Here is a 20,187-nt window from a genome sequence, read left to right on the forward strand (position 1 = left end):
CAAATTTACATACAACAACATTGCATCTTGGATGTTGTTTTTTAAAATGTCAACAGTTTGTTCACTTATCCTTTAAGCTAACTTCTATCTCCCAGAACGAAGGTATCAGCTGACCAGAACAATAACCCCCCCTATGATCCAGTGGCTCAGCCTAGGAACCAATCACCAGGATAAACTCAACAACATATGACCACCTCTAATGTTCTTCGGAACTCTGAAGATAAATCGTAGCAGCGACACAAAAGAATTCTAGACCTGTAAAAGGTAAGAGCTATACTATCATCGCTGCAACATCACACGGTTATGAATTCCAAGCATTAGCCTGAGAAAACAAAAATTCCTTTGATAATACCACCTAAAGGTTGGTTTTAGGTTACATTTGACCAATAATGAGAACAATGTGGGCTCAGGTTTCACAGTCTCAGAGCCTTGCTATAAAATGAGTTAGCTGCCGCTGTCCAGCTGATTTACCCTGAAGGGTGGAACCTATCTCAGGTGAAACTCTTATTGCATTTTTTTCATTACGTAGATGCACATTCTGGTAAAGCTGTCAACGCCGGTTCCCACCGTAAACCATGGACTCTACAAAGTAACATAGTAAGGAGGAAGTAGCAAAAAAAATGCAAACAAATCACTTACGAAGGCATCTTAAAGATTGAGTTACCTTTAGATATTTAAGACAGTTATGATATGACAGATGGAAGTATAGATAGTAGAAGCAAGCTGTATTATGTTACAGCATACAGTACTAACAGAACACCATTCATCACATTGAATACTGAAGGTGTCAAAAATCGATTTCTTGCATCAAACCTAGAAATAAATAGGGTTTCTTTAATTAACCATCACTGTAATTAGCTAAATGAATAGAATAAAAGCTGCCAACTGCTCAGAAATCTATAAACATAGGAGGTCCACTAATTGGAGTTCTAGTTATTTAGAACTTGTAGCTAGTGATAAATGGTGCTTCAGCCAATCAGCTCTGTCATTTTTCAAACGGATGACAGCTGGGAGCTGATTGGTTGGAGCACCATTTATTATACGCAACAAGTTTAAATGTCTGAAACTCATTGATACCTGGGCCACATAGTACCACCGGAGGGCTGTACAAAATATTGTTAATGTAGGTGGTAAGATAGATGAGGGAGATGTCTCAAGCCTTCTAAATAATAGATACGTTGTTCATAATCAGCTTCTGACCATCATTTTATAGTCGGTACTTACTAAAAAGTAGCTAGAAGAGGATTACACATACCCTAGGGCAGATGTATTAAGCCTTAAAAAGAGATAAACGTGAGGGTGATAAGCCGGGTGCTGGATGACTGCCCGACAGTCAGGATTCCGACGGTCATTACTTTAACATTGGAATACTGACTGCTTAAATGCCTGATAGTCGGGATCCAGACAGACAGGAGCTTTTCTCCATCTTGGTGGGTCCTCGACCCCACAGAGGGAGAATAGAACCTGTGGCGAGCGAAGTCAGCCACCGAGCCCGCGCTCGCCCCACTGTCGGAGCACCGGCAGTCAGGATTCCGATGTCGGGATACTGACCGTCGGGTTCCCGATTCCCGGACCACCATTTCACACCCAATAAGCCTCCATCCAATCGGCTCTTAACTGCCAATTTTCAAACACATGGCAGTTAGGATCTGAATGACTGGACGTTTATCACTCTGTATCACCCCTGCGTTTGAGACTTAATGCATCTGCCCCAGTGACCTCTAAACCACTATCTGGGGTATGACAAGTACTATTTGAGGTTTGTTGTAGCCGCTTTAGGGGCAGATGGATTAAGCCTGGTGAAGTGATAAAGTGGAAAATAATAACGCACCAGCCAATCAACTTCCAACTGTCATTTTTCAAAAACAGCTGATTGGCTGGTGCTTCCACTTTATCTCTTCACCAGGCTTAGTACATCTCAGCTTGCTATTGCTACACTATGGCACTGTGACATGATACATGGGCATCTCTTGATAAACCTATCCTTTTAAGAACCTATGTAAGTGTATGCTTATTTAGCAGTATGGTGGCATGGTGGTAAGTATTGCTGCCTTACAGCAATGGATTCAATGGATTCAATGCCAACCAGGGACATATCCGTTATATGTTCTCCTAACATTTGCATGTATTTCTTCACTACAATATACTCACTCCAAAAACAGTTCTGGGCTATAGACTCGACCTACTGTAGTTTAGGTCAACAATTCCATGATCGACCACTAGTGGTCGAAGGCGTCTAGTTAGGCCCTAAACTTGGTCGACTGCATCTAATTAGACAGTGACGGGAGATCAACATCTGTGAATGATCGACGGTAACGCGGTCAAAAGTAGCAAGGTCGACACGAGTTTTCATGTTTTTCCGGTGCCGAATGTGATACGGGTCCGAATGGACACTTTGTATGTGCACCGTGCTTTGGACACACTATTATAATCTGGCTCTTTGTCCACTTGGATAGTAAAGTATGAACCAAGTGGACCTGCACCCAAAAAACATGAAAAAAACTTGTCGACCTTGCTATTGTCGACCATGTTCCCGTCGATCATTCACAGGCGTTGATCTCCCATAACTCTCTATCTAGACACCGCCGACCAAGTTTAAGCCTCTAACTAGACTAGTGATCGATCATGGTATTGTTGACCTAAATATGATAGATCCGCTGTCCGGATACCGCCCAAAAAAACACACTAGGCAGGTTATATTGTTTTTGTCACAAATGGACCTTAATGTGTGCGTGCGGGGGAATTTAGATTGTAAGCTCCAATGTTAGAGGGACTGATGGGAATGAATAAATATATTTTAGGTAATATATATATATACCTGTATCTGGGAGGGGAGTACATGTAACTGCAATGGAATGGTGTGTTGGGCGTAGATGCTAATGTAGGGACTTGTAGAACACTGGAATCACTTGACAATGGGCCGTAAACCTCAATGTTGTGATCAAAATATGACTCATATAAGTCTATTATTTCAGGTGCTCTGGTATTCTTGGGGTCCCTCTTAATGGCACTAGTACTTTCAAAATGGCTGACACTGGCAGATCACAAAGGGAGTGTAGGGCATAGCCAGAAGTGGGGAACCCCGCACACAGATTAGATACACTCTTCTAGAGACTGTATAGAACCAATGATAAGCAACAGAGGGGGACATGTATCAAGGAGTGTGGTATGACAGCCCGACAGTCGAGATTCCAATGGTCAGTATACAGACATCGTAATCCCAACCACCGGTACTACGATAGAGCTACCAGTGCAAAGATGCCCCTTGAGGACACACTGCACTCACCACGCAGCGGGCTTGCTGTGCTCGCCACAGGTTCTATTCTTCCTCTATGGGGGTCGTTGATCCCCATGAGGGAGAATAGAACGTCAGTCGGGATCCCGACTGTCGTGTATTTGAACAGTAGGGAATTCTGATGATGATATACTGACTGTCTGGCAATCATCCGGCACCCATCTAGACTTTGAGACAAATGAAGTACAGCTTCTGTCACTTTTCAAACAGAGGCTGCAATATGATTGGTTGGTGCTTTATCTTTCTAGTTCTGATACATATCCCTAGAGTGGGCTTGACATTTAAAAAATTACTACACATATATTAAAGGGGGCGGGTAGAAAAAGGTGACTGCTGCTTAAGATTATTGGCTTGTGCAGAGCTGCTATGCTGCTGCTTTCCAATAAAGTGAGTCAGCCTGACATACTGTACATACATGTATGAATATCACACATAAATCACATACTTACATACTGTATACTGCAATTTCTACATTTTAAATACAATGCCGAGGGGCGCATACCAGCTGCATAGTCATTTTGTTCTTAGAGGCCCTGGATTGGTTTGAAACAGCAATATGACTATTCCAGATAACGTCCCTGATACGCATAACATTGCACGGAACAGAACATATGAAATTAAAAGTTGGCCTTTTACAAGTCTTTTCACATAGGATCGACGTGTGTTTTATAATTATTAATTTATAGAACTAAAGGTGCCCATACACTAGTAAGATTTATCTTACGATCTGGCTGGCTGGAACAAAAACATGTTTATGGATGAGTGACAGATTGTCAGTTTTCCAGCATTTCCAAGCAAATGGTCAACTGTCATTTGCTCTCATCCATAACCATGTTTTTGTTCCAACCAGCCAGATCTGAAGATAAATCTGTGTGTGTATGGCCACCTTTAGTCTCCTTTTAGGTGTCATTGGTAGGAATATTGTCCTCTGTTACGGCCTTGTCTCAACAGCCGTCTCTATGATTCCTCCTTACTAATTTAGTGATTGGGTGGCACCTGCAATCTGAGTCAGCCAATCACAGTCACGACCTGGTATAGCGGGTAATTATGACAGTACGGAATTCTCTCTCATCTCACTCGTGGCTATATCCGTAGCAGCTGTACATGTAGAAGTTGCCTGGTGGAAGTCGCTCAGCATGGGTAAGCCCACGTTTCTCTACAGGTAGGCTTATCCCGCAAAGAATTAGTTGCATTGTTTTCAGACCTATAGCTATTCAAGGCTTCTATCATTGCAGGGGAGGACATGCTGGGACGGCCTATTTAGTAAGGGTAATATGGGATATTTACCACAGTCCAATCCAGCATGGTAGTATTATATGACCAGTTGGTGTGAGACAAGAGTGAACTATAGCTAATGAACACAAACTATGGTTTACGTCTCCGGCAGAATGACCTGCTGTGGCTAAATGAATGGGTAAAGTATTATGGAGTAGCATAGTGGAACAGTGATTAGCATGCTGCCTCAAAGTCCTGTGTTTCAATTCCAATCAAGGTCTCACTGTGTTTGCATTGGTTTATACACACAAAGTCCCCCCCCCCATATATATAGTGTGTGTGGGGGGGGGGGGATTAAAGACTATAAGGAGTGACCTAGAAAGGAAAACAAGTGCACCTAAGATGGCTGCTTTATCCTCTGCAAATATGTAAAGTGCTTATAAAACTTAAAATGCTTTAAAGTGGTTGGAGTGTGCTGGCCCTGGTGGGCCCTGGGCTCAGTGGCAAACGCAGGATTTTCAGAAGGGAGTTTTTCAAATGTCATTCAAAATCTGCAGCACATTGGAGTAAGTGCGGGAGTCTGGGGGAGCAGTAACAGTCATGAAAATTGTTTTTATTTATATACACTGGATACTGTATGGAATACAGTATTAATATTTAACAGTACCGATGGTCTATAGTATAGGCGGTTTCAAACATTTAAATAACATAAGTGGTCAGGAAAAGGTTAAACATAATAATAAATACACAAACATAATAGAACCAGTACTGAACTTTCTAAGCTCACAATCTCCCACTTCATGGTAAGGAACCTGTCTGTCTCTTCCTCCTGGCAGCTACTCTCTGGTCCATTGCGAGGCTTTTGGGTTCAGTTCCACACAAACAGTAAATGTGGTAGAAGAAGCTGGTACACTGGGCATGTGCTGCAGCTCCGCTCTGTCCCTCACACTGCATGATGTGGTGGCAGCTCTATTGATCATATTATATACCAGTGCTATTGTCATAATTTAAGGCACTTGCTAAGTGAAGAGGGGTTTCCAGGCAACCAGAACTCCCCCCCCCCCCCCCCCCCCCGCGTTTGCCTATCTAGACTAGAATCTTAAGGCCCATTACAGACTGGGCAATTTTGAGCTGAAAGCATCTCAGTTTTGCAGTTTGAGCTGCTTTCAGCTCAAAAGCCACACAGCCGGCATCCTGCTATAGACAGCTGTCTATCCCCAGGAAAATCCATTACACAATGGCTCAGTGTATATGCGCTGAGCGATTTTCTGCCCAGCGATTTTCCCCATCATCACTGTGCATACACGCTGGGCAAAAATGACCAGTGCGTACGGACCTTTAGGCTTGAATGTTAGGAACCCAACTTATGAGATCAACTGGCTGTGGTAGGTTGGCCCACATTCTTTGGCCAAAAATGATGCTAAGAACCTCAATTTTACTCCATGGTCCTTCTCATGCTTAAAAAGGGTCCATCGCTGATCAAATGAGATTATAGAGAAGAAGACTCATAGGTTATACAGAGTATAGGAAGAAAACATGTCATACCTCGATACTGATGTTTTACAACACAGCGCAGGTTAACCCATCTTTTAATGAAATAGGCCGCAATCCGTAAGCTGCTTCCTGCAAAATATAGATGCATGTTTCATTATTCAAAAGTATTTGCCACTTATACACTGCGAGAATTATACAGTGAGTTACAAATAGTATTGTGCACTTCCTGAAAGAAAAGGAATAGGACCTATAATTTCAGTCACACGTGTAGGGAAAATCGTTGTTATGTGTTAGCAGAAAGCTCTGGACAAGAGGATTAATTAGAAGTTATGTTAAATATTACATCATAATTAGAGATAATGCTGTTCCATCACTGAGAGGTATGCATTGCAGGCAGTATTCCAGCTACAACTACATTATACAATGTGGGATTTGTGTATGAAGCAAGAGCGTCAAATTAACTCTTACTGTGAATGTCTCTGTAGCGGTGTTAGGAAAGCGACAACATAAAAGTATACTTACCTGACCCGTATCGGGATTCCCTCCATTGGGAATTGGTATTCTGACCGTCGGTCATCTGTATGTATCCCGTAGATAGTCACACCTTTAAAGCCATTGGCTCCTGTGCACTTTCCTTCCTCCCCCTTAAAAGTTCCATAGCAGCAATTACAGGTCGAGTCTCTCGTATCCGGAGATCTCTTATCCGAAATATTTTTTTAAAAAAACTTGTTTTTTTTAGAATATTTCGGATTTTTTTGTTTAACCCCTCCCCCCGCCCCTTTTTTCATACTTACCAAGTCCCCGGCAGCCTTCAGGAGCTTCTTCAGCGGTCCCAGGAGTGCATTGCGCGGACGTGCCGGTGAGGTCACCGGTGCGCCTGCAAACTCATGCAATGCACCCCTGGGACCGCTGAAGAAGCTCCTTAAGGCCGCCGTGGACCTCGGGGGACTTGGTAAGTATGACAACAAAAAAACAAAAATGCCGAAATATTAAAAAAAACTATGGTTTTTGGAATATTTCGGATAAAAGATCTCCGGATACGAGAGACATCGTGGGACCAACATTTCGGATAAGGGATACTCAACCTGTACCATTCAGCACTGTGTGGAATGAGAATGAAATCATCCTGGACAATTTAGAAATATATATAGGACGTTGCCTTAGCAAATGCCTTACAGTTGGCATCACCTCCTATAGAATAACTTGGGTCTCTATGCTACCCCTAACTCTTGTATCAAGTGCACTGATTGGATAGCAGCCACACACCATCCACTCTGGGCCTACAAGGAGAGCAGGGTGGGCCACTGAAAGTACGAAGAGGCCAAACTGTCTTGTAGCCAGAGAATTCTATCAGATGAGTCTCTCACAAATGTAACTTCCAGTTCATACTTTAAACGAAGCGTCAACATTTACCAAGGCAGAAAACCTGTGTAATGGTTTCCCGGGTCACATAAGTTGTAAATGGAGTATTTGTTATGCCAAAATCACTTATCTATAAGGACACCAGAAAGAGGTTGGGGTGGGCAATCTATAGGATCAGATGGAGATTATTCCGTACTAGTTAAATCCCTATCTGCTCCTACCTCCAATCTCTGTCTTTGCGGCTCCTTCTCGCCATGTCCAGTAAGATTGAAACAGATCATTTTGCTTTTACTTTCAGTTCAGGAGTAATACCCCTTTCACACTGACTAATATTTCCCGGGTTATTGCACATGATCGCGCAACAACCCGGGAAATTGGTCAATGTGAAAGGTCCTGAAAGATTATCCTGGGTCCAGCGTTCTGGAATTTCAACCCGGGTCCCGTTCAATGCAATGTAAAGGCGCCGCCCCACATCCAATTGATGTCACCCGCCCACCTGGGTCGAAAGCGATTGCAAGCCGCGTACAAAATCCCGTGTGCGACCCGGCTTGCTAGTGTGAAAGGGGTATAATATGGTCCGTCGAGTGGCCTCTAGTGGTTACTGGTGGTACTACACCTCAGTGGTGTTGAGTATTTAGCCTTTTATATACAGATGGAACCATTGTCATTGCACCCGTCCCCGGCGTGCCAATCGTATGGATATAGATAGTTATTTCTCTTTAAATGACCATGGCATTGTGCCATTAAACCAATGCAGCTATCTATAAATCACATTTTGTGCTCATTAGCATCGATAATTATCCACCCACACAATAATCTATGTTTTATCTATGTGTCCCAGCAGGAACTGAAATTCCTAACAGATTATACTGTATGTATGCTATACTTGCATACTAAAAGTCCGTGTTATGTTTAATGTCTGCAACCTCCTAAATCACACACTTACTGTAACTAAGACATTCCCGGTCTATGCATTGTATAAAGGGATACAGAGGACAACTACCCATGTACAATAAAGCAGAATATAGTGTAACATGGCCTGATTTTATAAACACTACAATCTTTCACCCATTTTCCTTTAAAAATCCAGAACACTCCTGGACAGAAGATATCATGCACACACACAAACGATCAGAGGATGAGATGGGTAATTTAACGACCACAAATCATTGTCACATCATTGCCTCATCGTTCATCATACCTACACATGGAATGATGTCCGAATCCTGCATGACAGGTGGTTATCTTTCTGCATGCTGAAGGGATCAGTGAGCAAGATGAGCGACCGGTGGGTACGTGCATTGCATCGTTATCATGCCAAACACAGTTTTTAACAGATTTGTCGTTCCATATTGGGGGGGATGAAAAATAACGCCAAGTAAAATGATAAAAGTAAAAAGGTGTGTGTAATATAGGGGTACAGGGACGGAGCACCCCCGACAAGTCTGGAGCCTTCAAGCACAAATCTTTTCTTGGCAGACTATGGGGCAGATGTATTAAACGCTTGTTAAATAACGGGTCCCGCTTCTCCTGGAGAAGCGGGCACCCGTTACTCCTTATCGGCGCACGCGCGCTGATAAGGAGAGACATTATGCCCAGCGTTAATGGCTCATTATCAGCGCCCCCTCATGCCTGCGCATTTTAATAAGTCCCGCTCTCTCTCTCCGGCCGGCTCACTGCGCATGCACAAGATCTCCACCTGGAGCCACAGCAGGGTTAGCATTGTCCCCACAGTGAGGATAGGACAATTCTAGCACTGAGCTGGCGAAAGCGGCCGGGGCGACTTAACGCCTGGTTGGCTGTTAATACATTTCCTCGGCCACTAATCACTGGGGGGGATTGCATGGGACAGCCTCGCTGAGCGTAGCTTGGCGGGCTGTCACTAGCGCACGATAGGTGTGCTAGTAATACACTGCGTAAACCGTAATCCCCCCCCAGTTAACATACATCTGCCCCTATATTTTATTGTGTACACAACTTCCTGAAAGTGACAGGAGAGCATCTGCTGCAGACAGCCGCCATTACTGGGTGGTCTTTTGCCACATGTTGGCCGGATAGAGAACAAAACAAGACCCTGTTGACCAGTGATGCATCAGACTGTGGACATGGAGAGGTCTGTGTTCTCCCCAGCGGATGGTGTCAAAATCCCGGTGGTCAGAATCCCGGCGTTCGAAATACCGATGCCGGAATCCCGACCACTGAAATCCCGACAATTTCTCCCTCTATGGGTGTCCACGACACTCATAGAGGGAGAATAAAATAGTGTGCCGAGCCGTGGATATCCCCCCCCGCCGCGGGCCCGCTGCATGGCGAGCGCATGGAGCCTGAAAGGGGGGGCGTGGTCCACGGGCCCCCTTGTCGGTATTTCGACCGCCGGGATTCCGACCGCCGGGATTTAGTACTGAGTCCCTCCCCAGGGCTCTTTTCTTACACCACCCGGGACCCAGGGCTGGCCAGACTTACAGAGTATGCTACTGCCAATCAGCAGAGGGTACCACGGCAATAATGCTGCTCACTGCACAGAGCTCCCCCTGCTGGAGATACAAGACAATGTAATAAAGCTCAACAGTTCTCATAGTGCCATGTGCACTAAGGGCATCATTTAATGTTACAAGTAAACCTGTCTATGCAAAACCATAATGTGCTGATACAGTAGGAAAGGACTTACTATGTGCAGACAGATCTACAGCTGGGGCAGGGGGTTCGGCATCAGAGCTTATCTCTAATATGCAGTAGAACAATGACACTGCCCGGTATGTGTCTGCTCCATGCACAAGGATGAGGTATTTTTCCTGCATGCTAGAAAAACAAGATTACAAAGGCTACCTGGACATCACTGCTGATACTGTGTGACCCCTTATTACATCATGCTATCGGCAGACGTTACTACAACTGTGCCAAGTCCTCCGCTGATGAGCCACACGTCTGTTCCCTAATTATCTTTCCGTGGCTGAGCAACAAGAGACGGGAATCCACCAAGGGGCGGCATCCAACATAAACATCAGTTATAGGAGCCAACTTCCAAAAATGACCGGGGAGATCTCAGTGCCTCCCCTCTTATGACTGGTACATGCCATGTGTAGGCATGACCAGTGGGGGCTGCACAACACAGAGCTGGCTACTACAATTACAGTAATGACTAACAATTAAAAGGTAGCAGCAGAAGGTTCATCCCGCTGATCCTCTGCACAATTAATACTAAATACATATATTATATACAAACACCCACATGTAAGACAGATGCTGGCAGAGTTCAAAATACAAAACATGCAGTTAAGAAGCATGTTGCTTTTACTGTAATGTAGTGACAGTTATTTACAAAAAGATAGTTTTTTAGATACATTAAAAAAAAGTTTCTGCCCCTATTTACAATAAGTAGGTACTTTATAAACTCTTATATTCCATATTTAAACTTGCTACAAATCTCGGCAGGGTTCCACAGATAAAGCCTCCGCTGTACAGGCTGACACTTTACTAAAGTATAATAAATCTCCAGTTTCACTCCACAGTTGTTTATTTATAGATTAGGCTTGTACGAGAACCTGTGAATATATAGGTGTTTTCTTTTCTTTATATAATGGCAAAGTGTTTAGTTTAGCATTAGTGGTTTTAAATCAAGTATGGTTTTGCCCCACCGGTTGAGATTAAAAAGAATACTTGACAGCTGCTCCAAACAGGAAACACCTGTCTCATCCGATATTTTTTATGTATTATTGCCAAACGGGGAAAGTAGACGGTGGAAGCAAAAGCGGCCTTCAGCAGAGTAAGATAACCTGTGGCTTCACTCACTAGCTTGTGGAACTACAAAGTCCAGCGTGTACTGACCACAGCTGGATCCAGCATGTTCGGCCCACAGCTGGAGAGTAACACGTGGTTTAAGACCATTCGCATGGGTCTATTTTTCTATTTGATTCTGCTTATATAAGCAAAATCGTATAAAAAGGACATTAAACGTTTTTCAGCCGCATTCCATGGCAATTCAATCCTGATGAGCGGTACTACGGCATCAACATCGAATAGAAAGATTGTGAAAGATGTGCAGGCAAGACTATATAGTACAGATCTGTACTACAGATGTAGCCCCTGCCATCCTTGGCGGGGGCTCGCCAGACCCTCCCCTCTGGCGAGTGCAGGCGGACACTGAACTGGGATACACTGAACTGGGACGCGCGTGCATCTCACACACATGCGCATCCCAGTCTCTTGACGGCGGCACTGCAGGTCCTTACCCGTCTCCGCTTCAGGGAGATGGGCAGGGCTCTGGGAGGGGGGGGGGTCGGGGCGGCGAGGGGCACCGGGGGAGGCGGCGGGTGGCAGAGAAAGCTCCGTAGCCATTGCTGGCGGGGGGGCTGGCGATAGAAAGCCCCTGCAAGAAAGAGGCCGGCTCCATCTGTATACAGTCCAAATCGAATGCGTTTTGTGTGTCGTTTGTTTCGAACCCCATTCAGTCCCGATCAAATTGCACCATGTGAACACCCCTTGTTTACAACAACTAGAAGACTTTAATGGGGTGTACACATGGGTCGACCCGGAGGCTAATCGATACTGATTCGGGTTGCTGGCATTGGCCAGGAGGGAGGGAGGGTGGAAATTTAAATATAAATGAAATACTAGTATATATAAATACTATAAATATTAATTAACTAAAGTGCAAATAACATTACAAGAACGTAGTGTTTAAGTAGGTTAGTACAGACACATGGTTCGCCAAGCAAAGTCAACATCAAGAGTGGATCGAGGCGAGGACTTCCTATTACTATTCATGAAACCCTGCAAAGTAACTGCTCAAATTAAGATCGATTTCCTAAAATTCTATTAAAATATAAAACTGCATAAAATAAAATAAAAAAGAAATACATTCTAGCTTTACTGTATGTGCGAGAAACAAAAAAAATCCAAACGAATATAAAAACTGGCACATTTTTTGATTTATGGCCATTTCCTCTAATTGTGAAGACTGAAAAAAAAAGTGATTCATTGTCTGTGTATTCAGAAAGACAGATTTTCAGACTAAATACACCCAGCACGAGGGCATCCAGACTTGTGAATCCGCTCGGAGACGAAATGTCATCGCTCCACAATTGTAATGCTGTCTTATGTCACACATGGAGACCCTGCCTGGATGAAATGGCACAGCGCTGTGAATGCGGCGGATTGTTTGATAGAAAACAAGATTCCCCTTGTGTCTGCAATCTTGAATGGAATTAGAAGATTATGAATTGGCAAAGTGAGAGGGGACACACAAAGAGGCCTTGGAACTGCGCTGGACATTTTAGTTCCTCCGATTTTCTTGCGGGAATAAAAACTTGCTAATTATTAATATGAAAACAGGTGAGCTTTGTTTGGCGGATTCAGAGTCATTAAATGCTGATGTGTTTCTTAAATAGGAATTTCAATTATTATGGGATATATTTCCTAAAGAGGAACTAAGAATCTCCCCCCCAAAGAGAGAAAAGAAAAAGGACTTCTTGGGAGTTGAAGGAAATCCAGCTCCCCCGTCCTGTTCTAGTGGCAGTGGTGCCAGTCCCAGAGGCAGCCAGTCTACCAAACCCTTAGTGATGTAGAGGGTTGGCAGTCTGAAGCGTGTGACGCCGTGATCTTTGACATGAAACACGCAAGCGCCACACATACCAATACACACACACCATGCACCACATGGAGACAACAGTAATTATCACCCTGCTCAGAGAGTTTCCATTTCAAACACAATAGTAATTACCATCCTGCTCAAAGAGATTTCCAAATCAAAATAAATCAGAGTATGTGTGTGTGTGTGTGTGTGTGTGTGTGTGTGTGTATATATATATATATATATATATATATATATATATATATATATATATATATATATATATATATATATATACGTATGTTTGGGTGTATCTGTATAATGGAAATAACAAACACCCTTATGCAGATATTCTCAGCAGTCATTTTTATTTGATACCTTTCTAGCATCCCTATAGTATACAGTAGGATATGTGAAAATAAATGTGACCACTGGTCCTTAGATCAGGTCCCTGTTGTTCTGCTCTCCACCATACCTGAGCGCTGCCGGGTTATGCTCATTTGGGTCTACCTATATTAGAGTCGACAGGCCATAGGTTGACACATAGAAAAGATTGACATGACTTAGGTCGAAGTGGTTGTTTTTTAAAAACAAATTCAAAATTAAGGTGATTTTTCATACCCTACCATCCACTAAGGCAGGGGTGGGGAACCTTTTTTGTGCCAAGGGCCGTTTGTATGGGGAAAAAATTATTCATATGTAAAAAATTCTCTTACAAATTGTCCTGCTGCAGCCGTCCCACGCTCCGGCGGCTGCCGCTGAATAGGACTGACAGTCTCCGGCTGCTGTTAATTAAGAGGAATCTCGCGAGAACTACCGACCTCTTGTGAGAATTCCCCTGTACTCGACTCCTGGCAAAGTCGCCGGGCTACTCAAACTGGCTACGGGGGCCGCATACGGCCCCCGGGCCTGAGGTTCCCCACCCCTGCACTAAGGCATGCTGGGAGAATAAAACAGTGACCCACACGAGGGAATGCGGTAAACCTAGGCCAGTATTTAATCCTGGGTGAAATTTTCACCAGGAGAAAAATCGTCAGTTTTTTTTTTGTGTGTGTGGCTAATTCAAATAGCCGTATTCAATCCCGGTGCTGATTTTTCGCCTGGTCATTGTCGAAAAAACCGTGTGTATCAGCAAAATTGCCGTCCACTCACGTGGTTTTGGCGGATTCGCTGCCTTTTTCACCCATATTCTTTCTATGTGATGCTACATTTTGCATATTTGATGTAAGGTGAAAACATAATATGAAATATAATAATAAAAATAAAAAAAGGCTTTACTGTTGGACATACACATATCACTGTTACTGCATATAAACCCTGGGATATATAGGCATTCCCAGGGTTTATATAATAACTTTATTAAGGGGCTTATTCAATTAGGTGTGATTTGTACTACTTGGCAAAAGCTATTCAATTAAGAAGCTTTTTTTATCATTCTTTATTTCATTTTATAGTCGGTATGTGCCATCAAGGAGATATCTGTTGTGGTTCCTCCATTTCCAACTGCATCCGCTGCACCCGTAGATGCTGGGAAGATGACGGATTCGATTTACCAATCTCTAGAATACAGAGTGTGTGCCGGGGACCTAAGTCAGGAAGCAGTGTGATCGCATTACCACTAATAGGAGGTCATTCTGGTTGATTCGCTCGGATGCAAATTCAATCCAGATCCCACCTTGCGAATGGTGGTACGCCGGCCCACCATTCGCACGGTGCGTACATTCACGCGCCATGCGAATGGCTGTTTTAAATAAACATCTATTCGGTGCCTGCTGGGGAACACCCACATCATTTGATGGTCGCTTACCATTGAATGATTTGGAACGTGCACGCAGATCTAAGGTCAAAGTAGTTTGTACTCCGTGGCAACACGCACATAGCGCAGAAATGCACATGCGCGAACAACAAACATTGGCCTCGTGTGAATGAACGCAGACCTGCAAATGGACAGAACAAGGTCCCTAGTGGGCAGTAGCCAATGGATACCAAGTAAAAGGCAGAATCCAGGCTTGCCTACCCTCCCGGAATTGCCGGGAGGCTCCCGAAAATCGGTTCCCCGGGAAGGTCCGCAATCCTCCCGCTTTTGCCTGGCAGCACCCGTACACCCCTTTCTTACCGCACTAATTACCGATTTTTCACGGGTCCGCGTCAAGGGGCAGGACTAAATTGACGCAAATCGCGTCATTTCACGTCATTTTAGCCCCGTCCCCTACTTGCGGACCCACGAATCGCGGCATTTCCTGGATTGGGGGCGGGGCTTTCAGGGGTACTTGTTTCCTATCTGGGCGCCCAGGTTTTCTACGTACGGCACCGTAATGAAATCGGATCGCATCGCATCGTACACATACACGATATTGAACGATGCGATGCGATGCGATTTCCCATAGGAAACAATGTGAAATGGCTCAATTTAGCCAAATTATCATAGGAACAATAGTAAATGGGCCAAAAACACCCCTGAACATTGAAATGTCCCCCCAAAAGTAGTTGACGCCACCCCGCCATCAACGTGAACCCGAAGCGTGGCGAGCGCAGCGAGCCCGCGAGGGGCGGCGGTACGCGTCCTCCGACCTTTTCATGCCCTACTATCCACTAGGGCGTGGAGTGAGAATAGAATAGTGTGGCGAGCGCAGCGAGCCACCGAGCCCGAACTGTGGCGAGCGCAGCGAGCCCCGCGAGGGGACGCGGATACCTTCACAGTTATACGCGTCCCCTCGCGGGCTTCCCAGGTGTCCATGGCGACGCGGACACCTGGGAAGCCCGCAAAGGGACGCGTTTACCTGTGAAGGTATCCGCGTCCCCTCGCGGGGCTCGGTGGCTCGCTGCGCTCGCCACACTATTCTATTCTCACTCCACGCCCTAGTGGATAGTAGGGCATGAAAAGGTCGGAGGACGCGTACCGCCGCCCCTCGCGGGCTCGCTGCGCTCGCCACGCTTCGGGTTCGCGTTGATGGCGGGGTGGCGTCAACTACTTTTGGGGGGACATTTCAATGTTCAGGGGTGTTTTTGGCCCATTTACTATTGTTCCTATGATAATTTGGCTAAATTGAGCCATTTAACATTGTTTCCTATGGGAAATCGGATCGCATCGCATCGCATCGTTCAATATCGTGTATGTGTACGATGCGATGCGATCAGATTTCTCTACGGAGAATAGCATGGTGCGCAATTAACTTAGCGGGCGCCCAGATAGGAAACAAGTACCCTTTCAGGTATCAGTCCCATCCCCGCCCCCTGACCTGAAGATCCGGCAGTCCGCTCCGGGCTTCTCCCAGAGAGGGTTCTCGAATAGTCGGCAAGTATGGGCAGAATCCCTACGTGTCAAAGGCAGAGGAGGCATTTATCTCCCTCTGCAGCGCTGTGTGCAGAGCGATCTGAGCAATCTAGCACCACTCAGCAAAATCTCCCCATGTGTAGTCCCCATAACTGTATCGGGCAGCGCTGACAATTAGCCAGATATGCCCCGGAGTGGTTGTAAATAAAGTGTCGCGCAATTGATGCTCATTGTGACCACCAGAGACTGCACTGAACACTACATTTTGTGTGTGTGTGTGTGTGTGCGCGCTGGAAAGACAGCGTGCCAAAATGTTCAGCTAAGGGTGCAGCTGTAAACTTGGGTTAGGATTATACGGAAAACCATCTCTAAAAGATTAAGTCTGATCTGTACCAAGCATTTCACATCCCACGGTTCTAGAAGTATTAGGTAAAAGAGTTTGTTGCTTTAATCTCAGTCTGACACCTTTCAAACAAAGAAACAAGGCAAGTGCTTCCAAGTAAAACAGACAAACACTCCACGGACAGTTAGCTAAGAGAATAGTAATACCAAAACCATGAGTACAGAAATGCTGTGACTGCCAGAAGTACAACAATATGGGTGGGCAGGCCAGCTAATTGGACGAAACAAGTGACTATAAAAAGGCTGATCACTTTCAGATGCTCCTGACGATGTTCTGTTGGGTGTGGATCAGTTGGTCACCTGCAAGTTGTTAGGACGACACTATTAGGTCGACATGTTTCTAGGTCGACATGCAGGACTGTCGACATGAGTCTAGGATGACATGGGTTAGGTTGACAGGGTCATTAGGTCGACAGTGAAAAGGTCGGCATGGGGGTTTTCACAGTTTTTGTTACCCGAATGTCGACACAGTCGACATGGACACAGGTTAAAGTGGACCGCATTCGCTAGCCATACTTCAGGCACGGTGCCTCGCTACGCTCAGCACACTATTTTATTCTCCCATAACGCCCTAGTGGATGGTAGGGCATGAAATACCACCTGTCGGCTCAAAGAAACAGTGAAAAACCCCATGTCGACCTTTGACTGACGACCTAATGACCCTGTCGACCTAATGGTGTCGACCTAATGACTGTCTAACAACTTGCTGGTGACCCAATGACCGCATCCCGTTCTGTTCCCTGCCTTCCGTGACTCATTAGAACACTGCAAGTAGTGATACCTTTGAGTTTACCCCACAGGAAGAGGTGGAATTACCCCTTTGCCTCCACAGGAGAGTTGTAGCCTTGTGTACCCCTCTCTGATAGTATTTGTATCCATCCGCACCATCCATAACATCCATCTCCCACTGCCTTTATTTCAGCCATACTGTACTTCTGTCATCTGGTCCATCTCCACAACTTTAGTTTACTGTTCATTTAGCCCACATTCCATTCACCACACCTTTCTAAATTACTAATCCTCCTTGAAGCATCATTCAATTCATTTCCTTCAGCAACTCGACTTTCCCACTAATATAATCTGGATAATTTCCTCCTGTCACTGCTCGTTTAGTTTGATAAACATTCTTTCTAATGTCTTTATTACACCCATATTCAATAATGTATATATAAGCAACTAATTACCTATTTTTCCCAGATAAATCTAACCCTTGTAAGGCCTGCGGCATCCCACTGAACAGATTCCCGACAGGGGCTGGATAATTACCCCCCTAATCCTCTGTACCTAACCCTCCTCCCTCACAGCCTAACCCTAACACTCCCTATGAGAGTGCCTTGCCCTAACCCCCCCCCCCCCCCGCAGCACAACCTTTTTAGTGCCTAACCATAACCCCCCCCCCCCCCCCCAGACCACACACACTGCCTAACATTAACCTCCCCCTAACCCTATGACCCCATTAGTGGCTAAAACTAGTCATTCCCAATCTAGCAATATGGCACCCTAGCATCCAGGATCCGGTCTACTGGGATATCCTGGCGTTGGCATCACTATTGATGTTGGGATCTTAGCCGGAGTTGTGGTCGGGATTCCGTACAGTGGCTGTGGAAACACAGGAAGGGGACTAAATGATATTTTAGACCAGTGGTTCCAAAACACGGTCTTCAAGGCAACCGAACAGACACGGTTATAAGGATATCCAAGCTCGAGCACAGTTGGTTAAATCAAATTGATTAAGGTACGAATATATATATAGCTACATATAACCTCAAAAAATTAAAAACAAAAACACTTTTTCCTTCCTTTCTCCTATCCGGATAGGTGATTGGTGGATGGTCTCTGCTTTCAGTGTACTTTAAATATATTTTCTATATTTTTATTGTGTATTTGTTGAGGCCTTTTTCCGACACGGATGGTCTGTTACTACGATCCTTCATCTTGGGGAAAACGCAGATGGACAGCTAAAGATACCTTTATACGCACATAGGGCTTTGTCACGAGGTGAGTCACATGTCCAGAGGGATTGCTTTATGGTGGAGGTTATGACCGTTTGTGATCATTAATAAAGATTGTGAACATCTGGTGTAGAGATTTCCGGCAAAAGAAACCCTTATATGAATATAGGGATTTATCTTAAGGTCAGTTCTGTATTCAGGGTCTAATAGAACAACTGGTGCCTAGTTGGATGGGAGAGGTCCACGGAGTGTGAAATCATTACGTGAAAGAAACCTTTATACGTAAAATATAGGGCTCTGACTTAAGATCAGTTTTTTGCCTTCAGGGCCTTCGACCAGACCTAGGAGCAGCCTCACATGATCATAGAAATTGGTTTACCCTACTAAAGGAAATCAACAACCATTGTGACCATCATTTGGGACTTGTATTGTGTTGTAAGTGTGTGACGAACTGGTAATTCCTTGAAATAAACCCATAGCTGCAGTCCTAGGGGCGTGGTCCTAATCCTACACATTTTTTTGTATATATATATATATATATATATATATATATATATATATATATATATATATATATATATATATATAATCACAAACAATAGTGTTAAAAAAGCGCCCAAATAGAAAATGTCTTTCACTGGTATAAAAAGGCTTTGAATGCCCACAACTATTATATTTAGCAGTCTGCTTTGCATGCAGGATGGGCTAATTAGCATGTAAAATAGACTGATTGGCATACTAATAACCTGACCTAACGGGGAATCCTTTGGGTACCAGCAGTGTAGGCACTGGGCATAGAATTGTTCATAGACTGTCACTAACAAAGCAGGATGTGACAGGTCCGCTGTCAAACACGACCCACGTACAAATGTCTAATTGTCTGCCAGTATGGGGGTGGCCGAGGCATTCCTTCTGTGCTTCAAGTACAGACGTCAGAGTTTCTGCAGGGCTGCAATGTGGCAGGAGGGATGTTCTCATTCTAGCGCCTGAGCCTTCCTATCATAGGATCACTGAAAAGGAATTGAGACTGCTGGAAAAAAGGATTTCGGTGACACAGAATATCGGAATGATCTAATAGCAAAAAGCCCCCGGGCATCATATAAGCTGCCGAAGTGCCACAAACACATCGATTCCAGAGCCTTCACAATTGCAGTTTAGTAGAACTGACTTTACGTCATAGGGAGTGAGAGCCATCAGCGTTATTAAGTTCTGCAAACATCTGGGAGGCTTCTGTCAATCAACTTCGATATGGATCCTGGAAATGTCAAAAATGTTAACACTTGCATAAAACACTTCAGGGAGAACATAAGCCATGTTCTCAGCTAAAGAGCTTCTTCAAGTAGTAAGTACATGGAACACGCCGCCTAAAGCAAAAGGAACTGGGTGAGAGATCCACATACACAAGGGTTTGGAATAACTCCGCAAGTCTGATATTGCTGTTCCTTAGTAGATGGGCAGCTGCTGGATGTCTTTAGGCAATAAAGGGGGTTAGGCGTTCTAAATAGAGGGATACCGCTGTCAGTCTTCTGAAAGCTAGCACCCTGTCCGCCGGTCGTGTGTATGTATTCGGTATGGCCAGGGCGGACATTTAAATTCGGCCATCCTGCTATCGGGGCATTGCTGA

The 20,187-nt window shown here is 44.6% G+C and overlaps 1 protein-coding gene across 3 annotated transcripts in view; it reads right to left on the reverse strand.

The window, feature by feature from the left end:
* SLX4IP (SLX4 interacting protein) overlaps positions 1 to 20,187 on the reverse strand; it is a 167,992-nt gene that overhangs the window by 24,636 nt on the left and 123,169 nt on the right. For 2 of the 3 annotated variants that reach the window (XM_083175853.1, XM_083175851.1), the window contains one exon: positions 6,056 to 6,133. The exons of the other annotated variant lie outside the window; for it this stretch is intronic. In XM_083175853.1, coding sequence (XP_083031979.1) covers positions 6,056 to 6,133 — 78 coding nt within the window. The remainder of the gene's footprint in view (positions 1 to 6,055; positions 6,134 to 20,187) is intronic. 3 annotated transcript variants of the gene reach the window in all.

Source organism: Crinia signifera, chromosome 3 (genome assembly GCF_055691185.1).
Source record: "Crinia signifera chromosome 3, ASM5569118v1, whole genome shotgun sequence".
Lineage (NCBI taxonomy): Eukaryota > Metazoa > Chordata > Amphibia > Anura > Myobatrachidae > Crinia > Crinia signifera.